This window comes from Lissotriton vulgaris, unplaced genomic scaffold (assembly GCF_964263255.1).
Source record: "Lissotriton vulgaris unplaced genomic scaffold, aLisVul1.2 SCAFFOLD_1057, whole genome shotgun sequence".
In the NCBI taxonomy this organism is placed as follows: Eukaryota; Metazoa; Chordata; class Amphibia; order Caudata; family Salamandridae; genus Lissotriton; species Lissotriton vulgaris.
Genome location: NW_028250023.1, coordinates 260,099 through 275,514, shown reverse-complemented (window position 1 = coordinate 275,514; position 15,416 = coordinate 260,099). Strand labels below are relative to the sequence as shown.

The following is a 15,416-nucleotide window of genomic DNA, read 5'->3' as shown; positions in this document are numbered from 1 at the left end:
GTGTCCTTCCTGCGTGCAATGTCACAGGAAGGAGGATTTGCCAATGTGAACAGGATGGTGAGACCCTCATGTCATCTATGGTAACCAATCACAGTGCGGGTATTTCTGAATCTGAAACAATTATTAGTGTAGTCTGCCAAGAATTAGAGTATACCTAATGACCCCATAGAGGGCGTGTTTGCCTGAAGCCTTAGCTTTAAGAGAGAGGAGAGGCAGCAGATGAGGCCAGACATCATATGGGTTAGGTACGTGATTGTCGCGGTTGCAGATTGCGTCCGAGGAGAGTCAGAGGGAGGTGGGGGCTTTTTGCATATATTTTTTAGAGAGTCCTTGCACGTCACATTTTTGGCAAGGCAGATCACATTCCTCTGTGGTCTGTGAAGGAGGGGCTGTCTTGCTCCTTGTGTAGCTCAGAGTGGCAGAGAGGAACAGACCAGGGCAAAAGGTAGATTTAGAATGCTAAAACGTTTTATGCTTTGACTAATTAACTCATTTTTTAAAGGGTTTATTTGTTTTATGCACTTATTTCTCTTTATGGGAGATTTGTGCCATTATTAATTATTAATTATTGATTAGCCTTGCAAACTCACTCTTGAATGATATTTTCCTGAACTCTTTAAAGAATTCTGACTGACATTTGATGCCCTATTTCTTTCCTTTATGGAATGCCTTGTATGCAACCTATAATATGTTCTGTATTAATTTAATTTTTCCTGTTTTCAAAATTCTGTAACCTAATTGATATTTGACTAATGAATAAAGGTTAAGAAAAACTTCACTTTTAACTAAGAAAATAATACCCACTAACTCTCTTTATTGGCTTAAATATTAATTGCATGTTTGATTTTTCATGTTTATGTAAAGTCTCCTGAAGGTAATATAGAGTGGCAAGGGTCCTGTACCTTTACGCTGGTAAATTAGAGGTAAATGAGGTTTTGCATTGAGAACTTACTGTGAAATTACCGCTGGTTCAAAGGTAAGCAAGCATTTGCAATGCCATTGGTCTCGCATTTGTGAGAGTTAGAGCTATTGACGTTGTAAAGGACATTGTATTTTACCTACGCGTTTTCTCTTTGGAGTGGAGTGAATGTCTGTGGTGTCAAGTGGACATATGTGGTTTGGATTGGGTTAGTTGTGGAATTGGGTTGTGTTGATCGGATCTGTGTAGTGAAATAATGTGGCATGGTGTGCAGTGTAATTATGTGGATAGTAATTGTGTGGTATTGCATGTACTGGAATTATGTGGAGTGGGATTGTGTTCGATATCAAAGAGGGAGGGAAGAGGAAATGGAGTCCATTCAGTTCCCCTACGTGAGTAATTGGTAATCAAAAGGAGAATGGACACTGGTATCTGCAAAAACCAAATAGTTTTTTATCGAGAACCCTCATAGACTTCCTGGAATCGTGTCGTAGCGGTATATCTTTTATCCGCCCCCTCAGGAGTCATGGCATAGTCATTGGGGTAACGATTAACGTGCAGGGTGCCTGCCTCACCAGAGGCTACTTCTGGTATTTACAGAAGTGTCCAGAAATAAAAAGTGGGTAGAAAAACTGTTAAGATTAATGAGTAGATCAAAAAAGTGAATTTTATTTACAAAGTCTAATCACTAAGCTAAAAAACATTGTGATATTAAGTAGTCGAGTTATTGAACTACTATATCGTATTCAAAAAGGTGTCGACATGTTTCAGCTCTCGGGGCCCTACAGGGTCAGGGGAGCTTTCGTCAGGACAAGGACAAGAAACAAACATACATGAAGATACACACACTATTTGTGTGGTATGGAATGCTGATGGCATGGAATTTCCAAGCTTTCTGATTGAGGTATTAGGCATCAACAGGGACACGGAGTCGCTCCTGGAGTTTCACCATGCGGCCCGGATTTCGTGCCTAGTGCTGACTCTGCCCCTGGTAATGGGATTGTGTGTCATGGAGTGGGAATGTGTGTCTTGGAGTGAGATTATCTGAAATGGTATTTTGTGTTGTGGAGTGGTATGCAGTGGAGTTTACTTATGTGGTGAGACGTGGGGAGTAAGCTCTTTGTTGCCTCTTACCCTGCACCTCTGTTGTTATTCTAATGAACTGCTTTTAATGATATTTGCTGCTTTTTAGCTTCATTTGGTGCTATTTCGCGCCATTTGTTTAATGTTTTTACCTGATTTTGTGCAGTGTTTCTTACTTACTTTGCTGCTGTGTAGTTATCTGTTTCTTTACTTTCCCTGACTCTTTGGTCTGCCATGGGGGTTCCCCGTTTGTGCAGAAAGAGCCCGGGAAAGAGTTGCTTTGGTGCTCTCTGTCCCTTAACGTCACTTTGTCTAGATGCCATTCTTGGCGTGGAATGGTATACTCAGATGTGAGTCCCTAGCTCATTGCACCATCAGGATTCAAGCAAGCCGGGCCAAAGACGGCTGAAATGCCAGAAACCGGTCCCCGGTAGCTTGTTTCCTTCCCAGTATAAGAATTGGCTTGGTAGTTTGGTCTGCCCTGTTCCCATGATGCACTGGGCCAGGGTCAGACTAATTTGCATATAGCCAAGTTCTGAGCTGGGATGGTGCAGTGAGCTAAAAAACGGTGATGGATCAAGCCCTGATCTTTGGACTGGGTAAGAGTGGTCTGCTTAATTCAGACACTCTGTTCATCACCACCCCCTTTTCTGAATCATTTTTGTCCACCATAAGCGTGGAAGGGTATACTCAGATGTGAGTCCCTAGCTCATTGCACCATCAGGATTCAAGCAAGCCGGGCCAAAGACGGCTGAAATGCCAGAAACCGGTCCCCGGTAGCTTGTTTCCTTCCCAGTATAAGAATTGGCTTGGTAGTTTGGTCTGCCCTGTTCCCATGATGCACTAGGCCAGGGTCAGACTAATTTGCATATAGCCAAGTTCTGAGCTGGGATGGTGCAGTGAGCTAAAAAACGGTGATGGATGAAGCCCTGATCTTTGGACTGGGTAAGAGTGGTCTGCTTAATTCAGACACTCTGTTCATCACCACCCCCTTTTCTGAATCATTTTTGTCCACCATAAGCGTGGAAGGGTATACTCAGATGTGAGTCCCTAGCTCATTGCACCATCAGGATTCAAGCAAGCCGGGCCGAAGACGGCTGAAATGCCAGAAACCGGTCCCCGGTAGCTTGTTTCCTTCCCAGTATAAGAATTGGCTTGGTAGTTTGGTCTGCCCTGTTCCCATGATGCACTAGGCCAGGGTCAGACTAATTTGCATATAGCCAAGTTCTGAGCTGGGATGGTGCAGTGAGCTAAAAAACGGTGATGGATCAAGCCCTGATCTTTGGACTGGGTAAGAGTGGTCTGCTTAATTCAGACACTCTGTTCATCACCACCCCCTTTTCTGAATCATTTTTGTCCACCATAAGCGTGGAAGGGTATACTCAGATGTGAGTCCCTAGCTCATTGCACCATCAGGATTCAAGCAAGCCGGGCCGAAGACGGCTGAAATGCCAGAAACCGGTCCTCGGTAGCTTGTTTCCTTCCCAGTATAAGAATTGGCTTGGTAGGTTGGTCTGCCCTGTTCCCATGATGCACTGGGCCAGGGTCAGACTAATTTGCATATAGCCAAGTTCTGAGCTGGGATGGTGCAGTGAGCTAAAAAACGGTGATGGATCAAGCCCTGATCTTTGGACTGGGTAAGAGTGGTCTGCTTAATTCAGACACTCTGTTCATCACCACCCCCTTTTCTGAATCATTTTTGTCCACCATAAGCGTGGAAGGGTATACTCAGATGTGTGTCCCTAGCTCATTGCACCATCAGGATTCAAGCAAGCCGGGCCGAAGACGGCTGAAATGCCAGAAACCGGTCCCCGGTAGCTTGTTTCCTTCCCAGTATAAGAATTGGCTTGGTAGTTTGGTCTGCCCTGTTCCCATGATGCACTGGGCCAGGGTCAGACTAATTTGCATATAGCCAAGTTCTGAGCTGGGATGGTGCAGTGAGCTAAAAAACGGTGATGGATCAAGCCCTGATCTTTGGACTGGGTAAGAGTGGTCTGCTTAATTCAGACACTCTGTTCATCACCACCCCCTTTTCTGAATCATTCTTGGGTTGGCAGTCTAGTTTTTCTCCGCCCTTACCCCCTTCCGGTTCTGGTGAAGGGGGCATTTTTATCGGATGCTTCCCGGAGCACGCAGCGGAGGCGCGCAGCGGATGCACAGAGCGGGCACGCCAAAGGCAAGCCCGTCTGCGCCTATCCGCGCATGTCCAGGTCCGGGGGCTGGGCTTGCTGTAAGTTCCTCTTAAGATAGTATCTATCAGGGAATTAGGTACACGGGGGCCCAATTACTGATTTACCTGCACTTTACCGGCCTGTTGGCCCCACACGCGTGACCCTTTGGTCACCCCTCACCAGCCCATAAAAAACGGAGGGCACGCAACATTGTATTGTGTATCGGGTGTTGGCTCTGAAGCTGTGTCCCGCTCTCGGTGTCACCTGGAGTTAGCCTCACACCAACCCATGCGAGTGGGCCGCCTGGGGCAGCAGAGGTGCACTGCTTAAAAGAAGATCGGACTGACCCAATACCTCACTTGTGCATCTGGTGTAGGGCAGCTCTCTCTGCACCACGGACCTATAAACTTTGTCATACCCAGTGGGAACGCCCCAAGCTTGTATTAACCTGAGGAGCAGTCTTAGACATTTGCTTTATCGTCGAGGCCCAGGGGTGTAAGCTGTGAGACATACAAGGTGTTGGGATCAGACGGAGCGGTGGTGGGCCGACACGTGAACAAGCGGGGGCACAGAACTAGGCGAAATACCTGCAGGCCTGATAAGTAAATCTGTGTCTGGGCGCTAGAGCGGACATTCTAAACCTTTCTGGGTGCATCAAGTGAAAGGACTGCTGTAAAGAGGAGCACAACAAGGATAACCTATCTGCTTCATGCAATAGTGCTATGAACGTGCTATGCTTGCTGCCTAAGTAGTTCACACATGGGTTCGTCTGCAGGCACAGTCACACTCTCAAAGCCTGTTTCGTACGCTGAAGACAGAGTACACGTACCTCAACTCAATGTCTCACAGCACTCGAGCAAAAACTGGACAAAAACTGGCACAACCGCGCAACTCCCATCTTCCAAAACCAAACAGGCCAAGATGGCTGAACAGAACCCACTTAACCCTACTTCCGCCAAACTGGACGCGTGCTCGCAGCAGTAGAGAAATTAGGGGAGGCACTTAATCAAATGCGGGCCTCACTGGAAAACAACATAGATAAAGTGGCAATCGATCACACACACCTCCGAGCAGACCAACGAAAGCTGGCAGACCGTACCACCACAGTGGAAAATTCTGTTGCAGATATTACACCGAAAGTAACGGCCGCAGACAAACATGTGTAAAATCTACTGAACAGAGTGGAGTTTCTGGAAGATAGAGTTGAGGATGCTGAAGGTGTTGCTCGGTGCAACAACAACCGCATGGTGGGCCTGCCGGAGGGCAAGGAAGGAAGACACCCAACTGAGTACGCTGAGTCCTGGCTCCGAGCCTTGGTGCCAGAGGGAGCCCTCTCGCCCCACTTTGTTATTGAACGTACGCATAGGGTGCCTGCACGACCCCCACCGGCGGGCTCTAATCCCAGACCGTTCAAAATACACCTGCTCAACTATAGAGATCGGGATGTGATTTTACAGGAAACCAGAAATATGCAAGATGTCCAAATAGACAACAACAAGATAATGTTCTTTCCTGACTATACCATGCAAGTGCAGAAGCAAAGACACTCATTCAAGGCAGTGAAGAAGCGCTTGCTACAACACAATGTCAAATACTCCCTGTTGTTTCCAGCGCACTTAAGGGTAGCCGCAAATGGAAAGATGCATTTCTTCAATACTTCAGAGGAAGCAGAAGAATGGGTGAACACATACGCCCCACCGGGACCTGAGACTGCCACTTCCGGAGTGAGCAAATCGCTATCTGATGCCTCATCACGCCGCCGCCGAGTGAATCGTAGACGGAAGCAGCCGCAGCTTTCCCAATCCGTTGGACCAGACCCAGATCAGGCAATAACTGAACAGCGAGCAGCCCTCCAGGCCGCCCCAGACATCAGTGGACGACAGACTGACGACACTGCTTCCATCTCCAGCCAACAGGACCAGGCTAGCAATGACGACTTATCGGACGACCTTCAGGACTCACAGGACTCTTGTGAACTGCCTAAAGTTACCCCACAAACGTCGGACAATATAGTTTAAATGGATCAAATCCGGTTAGGCTAGAGAGATGTAGCAGCAGACTCACTGTGAGGCACGCAAGTATAACCTGTTTGTACTTGAACTGTTTGGAAGGTCAGTGAATAGATAAACGTGATCAGGATTTAGTATTTGTAATGCAATTCCCGACGCGGCAGGGTCTTGAGCTCAAATGTCCATGGACTCGATAATTCTCCCTTCGGTGCCTGACCTAATCATGGGTTCACACTCTGCAACTCTGGGCATTAAGCTTGCTTAATCTCCACAACGGCTCCCCCGCGGCGGGATGCCTGGCTTTCACCTTGGTGATGCCCTGTAGGGGCTATCTCACAGGGAAAAGCCAGGATGGATTCCCAAGGCAAGCGCGGAGATACCCCTTCGGGGGTCGATTCAGGCGCTATATAAGAAACATAATAATAATAATAATAATGTGCGGGGGTGGATTGGGGGGTGGGCAGGGATTGGGGATAAACTCAAGTCAAGTCAAGTCATAAAATTTGTATAGCGCACTACATACCCAGAGGGTTTCAAGGCGCTTAGGAAGGGGAGGAGGATTATTTGTCAAATATCCACGTTTTAAGCTGCTTTCTGAACGCTAGGTGGTTCTGGGTGAGGCGGAGGTAGGCGGGGAGTGAGTTCCATGTTTTAGCAGCCAGGTATGAAAAGGATCTGCCTCCCATGGTGGTCTTGTTGATGCGAGGCACAGTGGCGAGGGCTTGGTTGGAAGACCGTAGTTGGCGGGAGGGGGTGTAGAAGGACAGTCGAGAGTTGAGGCAATCTGGTCCGATGTCGTAGAGTGATTTGTGTGCGTGGGTAAGCAGTCGGAAAGTGATCCTCTTATTGACGGGTAGCCAGTGGAGGTCTTTAAGGTGACCAGAGATGTGTTCGTTGCGTGGGATGTCTAATATGAGCCTGGCTGATGCGTTTTGGATTCGTTGGAGTTTCTTCTGGAGTTTTGCGGTAGTACCCGCGTAGAGGGTGTTTCCGTAGTCCAGTCGGCTCGTGACCAGGGCGTGGGTGACTGTTTTCCTTGTTTCGGAGGGGATCCAGCGAAATGTTTTTCTGAGCATGCGAAGAATGTTGAAGCAGGAAGAGGATACGGCGCTGACTTGTCTGTTCATTGAGAGTGAAGAATCCAGGATGACGCCAAGGTTCCGTGCGTGGTCTGTCGGGATGGGTGCTTTTCCAAGGGCTTCCGGCCACCAAGAGTCGTCCCATGCAGAGGGGGATGTACCTAAGATGAGGACTTCTGTTTTGTCTGAGTTCAGTTTCAGACGGCTTTGTTTCATCCATTCAGCAACTTCTTTCATTCCTTCGTGTAGGTTAGTTTTGGCGGTGCTGGGGTCATTGGTGAGAGAAAGGATCAGTTGGGTGTCGTCCGCGTAAGAGATGATGTTGAGGTTGTGTTGGCGTGCGATGGCCGCGAGGGGGCTCATGTATACGTTGAAGAGGGTGGGACTGAGTGAGGATCCTTGGGGTACGCCGCAAATGACTTCAGATGCCTCAGACTTGAATGGAGGAAGGCGGACTCTCTGGGTTCTTCTGGTGAGGAACGAGGTGATCCATTCCAGTGCTTTCCCTTGAATTCCGATGTTATTGAGGCGTTGTAGAAGGGTGCTGTGGCAGACTGTATCGAATGCTGCAGAGAGGTCGAGGAGGATGAGGGCGACTGTGTCTCCATTGTCCAGTAGAGTTCGAATGTCGTCTGTTGCTGCGATGAGGGCGGTCTCAGTGCTGTGTTTTGCTCGGAAGCCAGATTGTGAGGGGTCGAGGGATTTGTTGGCTTCGAGGAAGGCGGCGAGCTGGTTGTTGACGGCTTTCTCGATGACTTTGGCCGGGAATGGAAGAAGCGAGATGGGGCGGTAATTTTTGAGTTCGGTGGGGTCCGCTGTTGGTTTTTTCAGAAGGGCGGTGAGTTCAGCGTGTTTCCAGTCTTCAGGGAAGGTAGCGGAGTTGAAGGAGCAGTTGATGACGTCTCGGAGGTGCGGTGCTATGACGGCGTCTGCTTTGTTGAAGATGTGGTGAGGGCATGGGTCTGTGGGGGATCCTGAGTGGATGGAGTTCATCAGGCGGATGGTGTCCTCAGTGGAGATTGGGTTCCAAGCGTTAAGGGTGTTCACGGGGGGAAGAGGGTCAGCAGATGGTAGGGTGGGTTGGTTTCCGGGTTGGTTGTCAAAGCTGTTGTGGATGTCTGCAATCTTGTTGTGGAAAAAAGAGGCTAGGGAGTCGCAGAGGGTTTGAGAGGGGGTGATGTCGTTGGAGTTGGCTGAGGGATTGGAAAATTCCTTGACGATGTTGAAAAGTTCCTTGCTGTTGTGGGCGTTGTTGTCGAGTCGATCCTTGAATGCTGTTTTCTTGGCTTTTCGGATCAGTTGGTGGTGAGTGCGGGTGGCGCTTTTGAAGGCGTCCTTGGTGCTGGTGGTTGGGTCTTTTTTCCAGGCCTTCGAGTGAGCGGCAGAGTTTCTTGGACTTCTTGAGGTCATCGTTGAACCATGAGGCCTTCTTGCTGCCAGGTTTGCTTTGACGTTTTTTCAGTGGAGCTAAGGTGTCGGCGGTGTTGGATAACCATAGGGTGAGGTTGGCGGCGGCTTCGTTGGCGTTAGAAGAGAGGGCTGGGGAGTTTCGAAGGAGCGATGCGGAGATTTGGTCCGTGGTGATTTTCTTCCAGTTTCTTTGCAGGGTAGGTTGAGAGTGGTTGAAGGGTTTCGGCTTGTTGTAGGTGAAGTGAACGCAGCTGTGGTCGGTCCATAGGAGATCCGTAGTGTGGCTGAAGGAGACATGATTGCTGGATGTGAAGATGGGGTCGAGTGTGTGACCTGCGATGTGGGTGGGGGAAGTGACTAGTTGTTCAAGTCCGAGGTTGGCGAGGTTGTCCAAGAGGGTGGTGGTGTTGCGGTCGTTGATCTTTTCAAGGTGAAAGTTGAGGTCTCCCAGAAGGATGTAGTCTTTGGAAGGGAGCGCGTGTGGAGTGACGAAGTCCGCGATGTCTTCACTGAATTTTGCGCGGGGTCCTGGTGGTCTGTAGAGGAGGGTGCCTCTGAGTGTGGTCTTGGGGTCGATGTGGATCTGGAAGTGAAGGTGTTCGGAGTTGGCGAGGTTGGCGTCAGAGCTGGTTGAGATGTGGATTGATTTCTTATGGACGATAGCGATTCCTCCTCCTGTGTGGCTGGTACGGTCTTTGCGAGTGATTTTATAGTCTTCAGGGATGGCAATGGTGATGTCTGGTGCGGAGGAAGCATTCATCCATGTTTCCGTAAGGAAGGCGACGTCTGGAGAGACGGTGTCTAGTAGGTTCCATAGGTCAATGGCGTGCCTGTGCACCGATCGAGTGTTGAGAAGGATGCATTGTAGGTGGTTGGGATCGGGATTCTGTGGTGTGGTCGTGGCGGAGATGTTGTCGGTGCCGCTGAATCTGCAGGAGTAGCAGGAGAAAGGTCCATGGGTGTGTCCAGGAGCGGCTTGGACGCAGGTGGGGGCGCGACCGGGGTCAAGGGCTAGGAGGGAGGCGGCATCATAGGTAATGCGGGGGGGCTGGGGAGCGCGAGGGGCGCTCAACATACTTACATAAATGGGAGACTTCACTACTGCTGGCTATGCCCTCTCTCTTTTCACTCTTTACCTCCAGACGATACGGATTCATATTGAGGGCAGCACAGCTCTGGCTCGAATAGCACTAGCTGGTAGCTTGGGGAACTCAATTATATTATTTCAAAACTTGATACGAGAACAGTGCTGTGCGCAGCACACCCTCCATAGTCCTCGTTTAGATGTTGCGTCAAGGCATGGTTTGGGCAGCTGCTAGTTGTATGCTCGACCACTTGGTATTATCTATTTGTTTGTTTTTGTTGATGTTGTTATTTATGGGGTGTCGGAACGTGCCATCTGAGAAGACAGCGCAAACGCCATTGCAATTGCTAATGTGGGTACACCATCGCTGCTCATTATGTCTGCCTCATTGGCTTGCCTTTTGCATATAGGATTGTACTAACCAAACGTCATGGCTTCGATTAAGATTGGTACCTGGAATGTGAGAGGAATACATATCCCAAAACGCAGATATCTCATATACTCCTATCTTAAACGCCACCGAGTACAAATAGCTTTCCTGCAGGGGACTCTCCTCCCTAAAACAGAGATAGTACTTTTGCAACGTCGCTCGAGGGGACAAATCTATGCCACGAGCTATTCAGCGTTTGCTCGGGGAGTCCTAATATGGGTCAGGCCAGGAGTCCCTTTTAAGGTGACAGATTCATCAATAGATGCAGAGGGAAGATATGTCATAATCAATGACATATTGGATGGTAGACAAATAGTTATTGCCTCGCTCTTTGCGCCCAACTAAGATCAGGGGTCTTTCTTTGATAATCTTTCAAGTGTCTTAGCGCCCTGGCGTGGTATCCCATGATACTGGGAGGTGACTGTAATAGTGTTCTAGATGTCTCACTGGACCGCTCGTTCCCTCCTCTTACAGGTACAAGTACATATGTTGCCATGACGGCTCTGTCTAACTGGACAGTGCAATGGCGTTTAACTTATATATGGCGCCGTAGAAACCCCTCCGACAAACAATATTCATATTATTCAGGAGCGCATGATCCGTATGTGCACCTTGACTGGTTCCTGTTGACTGATGACCTACTCTCGAGCGTATCCACGGCTTACTATCTGGGGCGGACACATTCAGATCACAATCCACACGTGCTGGAGTTGGCATGGGAGCATGTGTGACCACCAATCCCCCTCTGGCGGCTACAAGCAGACACCTTACTTGATGCACTGTTCCGTAAATTTAATTTACTATCTACACTGCAGTTAGAATGGGATGCACCATCGCTGCTCATTATGTATGCCTCATTGGCTTGCCTGTTGCATATACGATTGTACTAACTAAACGTCATGGCTTCGATTAAGATTGGTATCTAGAATGTGAGAGGAATACATACCCCATCATGCAGATATCTCATATACTCTTATCTTAAACGCCACCGAGTGCAAATAGCTCTCCTGCAGGAGACTCTCCTCCCTAAAACAGAGATAGTACTTTTGCAACGTCGCTGGAGGGGACAAATCCATGCCACGGGATATTCGGTGTTTGCTCTGGTGGTCCTAATATGGGTCAGGCCAGGAGTCCCTTTTAACGTAACAGATTCATTAATAGATGCAGAGGGAAGATATGTCATAATCAATGGCATATTGGATGGTAGACAAATAGTTATTGCCTCGCTCTATGCACTCAACTCAGATCAGGGGACTTTCTTTGATAATTCTTCAAGTGTCTTAACGCCCTGGCATGGTATCCCAATGATAGTGGGAGGTGACTGTAATAGTGTTCTAGATATTTCACTGGACCGCTCGTTCCCTCCTCTTACAGGGACAAGTACATATGTTTCCATGAAGGTGCTGTCTAACTGGACGGCGCAATGGCGTTTAACTAATATATGGCGCCATAGAAACCCCTCCGACAAACAATATTCTTATTATTCAGGAGCGCATGATCTGTATGGCGCCTTGACCTGTTCCTGTTGACTGATGACCTACTCTCGAGCGTATCCACGGCATACTATCTGGGGCGGACACATTCAGATCACAATCCACACATGCTGGAGTTGGCATCGGGAGCATGTGAGACCACCAATCCCCCTCTGACGGCTACAACCAGACACCTTACTTGAGGCACCGTTCCGTAATTTACTAGATACTACCATTACGCAGTACTTCGATGAAAATGCAGGCACGGCCTCTACACCGCAGTTAGAATGGGACGCTTTTAAGATGGTCATACTGTTTTGGGGCGCAAGCTGGGATGCGTAAGCAATTAGAGACAGAACTCATTGCCGTGGAGAAGGTGCTGGAGCTGGGCGAGCGTGAGGCCCCAGGAAGCTCTAAGGGAGCTCTTAACAAGGAAGCAAGAGGAACACGCTAGATTGATAGAGCGGCTGCGATGCCTAAATTATGCAGCACACTCAGCGCAAACACATCAAACAGGGGACAAGGTTGGCAGATTGCTATCTTGGTTGATTCGCCAAGACACAGTGACTTTGCCAGGTAACATCCATATGTACTCCCCAGGGCATCACAGTCTACACAAAAAGAGGCATACATGCTGCGTTTACGGCTCACTATGCCCAGCTATATAAATCCCAGCTCCAGACTACATCATATGATATTCAGTCCTACCTCACTAACTTGACGTTGCCACAGCTAACGCCAGCACAAAGAGCGGAACTCAACGACCCTATACTTTCAGAGGAAGTTAGGGACAACATTTTCTCTTTATCTAATGGCAAATCGCCGGGCCCAGATGGCCTGCCAGCCGAATTTTATAAGGCTAACTCACAGGTTCTGATACCATAATTGATAAAAACATTTGAAGCTGCCATTGAAGACTCAGCCTTAACAGTCACGCAAAATGAAGCAACATTGGTTTCACTCCTTAAACCTTGTAGACATCCAGAATCTCTTGGCTCGTATCGTTAATTAGCTTTATTAAACACTGAATACAAAATATTCGCATCCCTCCTGGCTAAGCGCCTAGCCCCCTTGGTGCGAACGATGATCCATCCTGACCAGAATGGCTTTGTCCCCACCAGGAACACATCCCTGAATATCTGCCCGCTTTTCAGACTCCAGAAATATGCCTTAGATAAGTGGCCTCGCTCTGGCTGTCTGGTGCTTGATCTGGAAAAGGCCTTTGACTCCCTAGAGTGGCCCTACCTTGCAGCGGTCTTATGCAAATATGATTTGGGTGATCACTATATGCAGAAGATCCAGTTGTTTTCGCAGCGCCCCACCATTCAACTCCGCCCAGGGAAGCTAATTTCCAATTCAATAAGGGTCAGACGTGGGAGAAGGCAGGGATGTCCTCTGTTGCCGCTGCTCTTTTCCCTTGCAATGGAGCCCCTAGCTGTGCTACTCCGAGCCAACTGCATAGATTGGGGAATACCGATGGAAGATGGGCTACACACAGTCTCTTTATATGCAGATGATCTGTTATTATATGTGTGAGACTTGTATAATGTTCCCCCCCGTGATAGCAGCCATCTTCCAGCAATTTGAAAAAATGTCCGGGCTTCGAGTAAATTGGACCAAGTCAGGAGTATATGCATTCAACGAAAACTTGAATGTGACCACCATATCTATCAATGTGACCGATCTGCCCTGGTACTCAACCACGTTTCGATACCTAGGCATGTACGTGTCCATATCCCCAGCTGATATACTGGAGGGAAATCTTATAAGAGCCAGTTCTGCGGTCAAAGCACAGATGCAATTTCGGAAGACTTTGCCATTAAGTGTAATGGGTAGCGTTACTTTAACAAAAAATATAATCCTGCTGAGACTGCTATATTATTTCTCAAACCTTCCAATATATGTCCCAGTGAAGATACTTCAGAACCTGGAAAGCCAGATGTGGGATTTGATTTGGAATAAAGGGAGGCCTAGAGTGGCACTTCGGAAGCTATACGACCCTACCAGCAGAGGCAGACTGCAGTTCTAAATATGGAGTCATATTATCTAGCATCTCAATTGCAGTGGGTGACAAAATGGTTAAGGGTTAAAACTTAGAAGATACTGCGACAGCGCTTCCTCAGTGGTCTCAGCCACGAGTCTGCCATTTGTTTCACCCTGTGGCATCACTCCCCTCTCCTCCTAAAATGTAGATTGAACTTGTGCACAGATGTTATCGCAGAAGTTTGTACCTCACCCGAGATACGACTCCCTATGTTCCATCGTTACCACTGATGGGGATGCCCAGAGGCTGGGACAGAGTGCCAGATTCGGCCTTTATATGTTGGCAGGAAGGCGGGACTGGAAACGATGGGGGACCTATATACAGAAGGAACGCTACTCACGTTCGAAACTCTAAGGAATGACAATGGTGTTCCTGTGGAACAATTCCTTCTGTACAATGCAATAATCAGATCTTTAACGGTTGCATGGGGAGACATTGCAGAGGAATTACCCACACATTTACTCCTACAATATCTCTATGTCATGGGAGAGGACTCCCATAAAGTGCATTGGTTAGCGGAGGCCCCCTTCACGCACACATTGAAACCAGCAACATCGCTCTGTGTGTGTTGGGCATTAGATAGGGGGCAGCCGTGGACGGAAGTGCAATGGGATAGGATAGAATACTGGCAGGCTCCACTCACATACCCGGAAGCTCTAAATTTAAATTGATTCAAACATATATAATACACAGAGCATACCTTTCCCCAGACAAAATAAGTTGGTACTTTAATACTGCCCCCTCCACCTGCCCTAGATGCCTACTCGCAGACACCAGTCTTTTACACACGCTATGGTCCTGCACTCAGCTCCAAACATATTGGAAAGGGGCGACCATTCGGTCCCCCCGAACGTATGGCAGAGTACCACGATCCCCCCGGGAAGCCATCTTGGGCGGGAGGCGAGTCTCGGCTGGTATGCCCGAAGCGGCGTAGCCGGGGCGCGCCTTTTTCCCGCCCTGGAGTGGGCTGGCCTAGACACTGACGCGGCCGGCCACGCCCTTCGGGGCAGGCGGGGGCGGGTTTACTCCCGTCCTGAAGACGGATAAAAGGAGCAACAAGCCAAGAAAGCATCCTCTTGTTCCTGTGCTCTGAAGCTGCACCTCCTCGCTGCACGTGAGCTCGAGACGGAACGAAGAGCCAATTTTGAGCGTGGTAATCTTTCTTTTTGTCTTGCAGATACTCTGTCGGAGAAATGCCCAAGAAAGGCGGAAAGCGAATGACTACTGAGCAGATGCTGCGGGTACTCATGAAGGAGATGACCGAGCTGAAGAAGCGGGTGGCGGAGAGAGAGGGGGAAGGGGGACCGAAACGTCCCTTGGCGGGAGCAGCTCCGGGAGGAAAAGGCAAGAGGCCCAGGAGGGGAGCAGCTGGGGGAGACGTCCCGGTTCCCTGTACCCCGCTCGAAGAGCCAATTCCAGTGCCGGTGGAGGGGAATCCGATTCCCGTAGTGGTCACCCCCGTGTCCGGGGACGATATGCCGCCCGAGCTAGCAGCTCAATTAGCAGCGTGGTTGGGAAAAGATGGCGAGGGCACCACGGCTGACGATGCGCGGGTGCTGATGAAGCAATTGCGCGAAACGAAGGAGGCGGCGAAAACATCTTCGCCTGTTATCACGCCGGTTGCGATTGTAGAGAAACCATCAGGAACAGGTTCAGCTACAGATACAGCTTCCGGTTCAGGTAAGCGGCCGTTGCCGATGGCGAGGGATGAGTCT

At 49.0% G+C, this 15,416-nt stretch overlaps 1 protein-coding gene across 1 annotated transcript in view; it reads left to right on the top strand.

Annotated features, from left to right (window-relative positions):
• The window catches only part of LOC147663417 (uncharacterized), a 455,662-nt gene that overhangs the window by 220,730 nt on the left and 219,516 nt on the right, over positions 1 to 15,416 (top strand). The window contains exon 3 of the mRNA XM_086950472.1: positions 5,354 to 6,144. Within this exon, the coding sequence (XP_086806598.1) occupies positions 5,354 to 6,144 (791 nt within the window). The remainder of the gene's footprint in view (positions 1 to 5,353; positions 6,145 to 15,416) is intronic.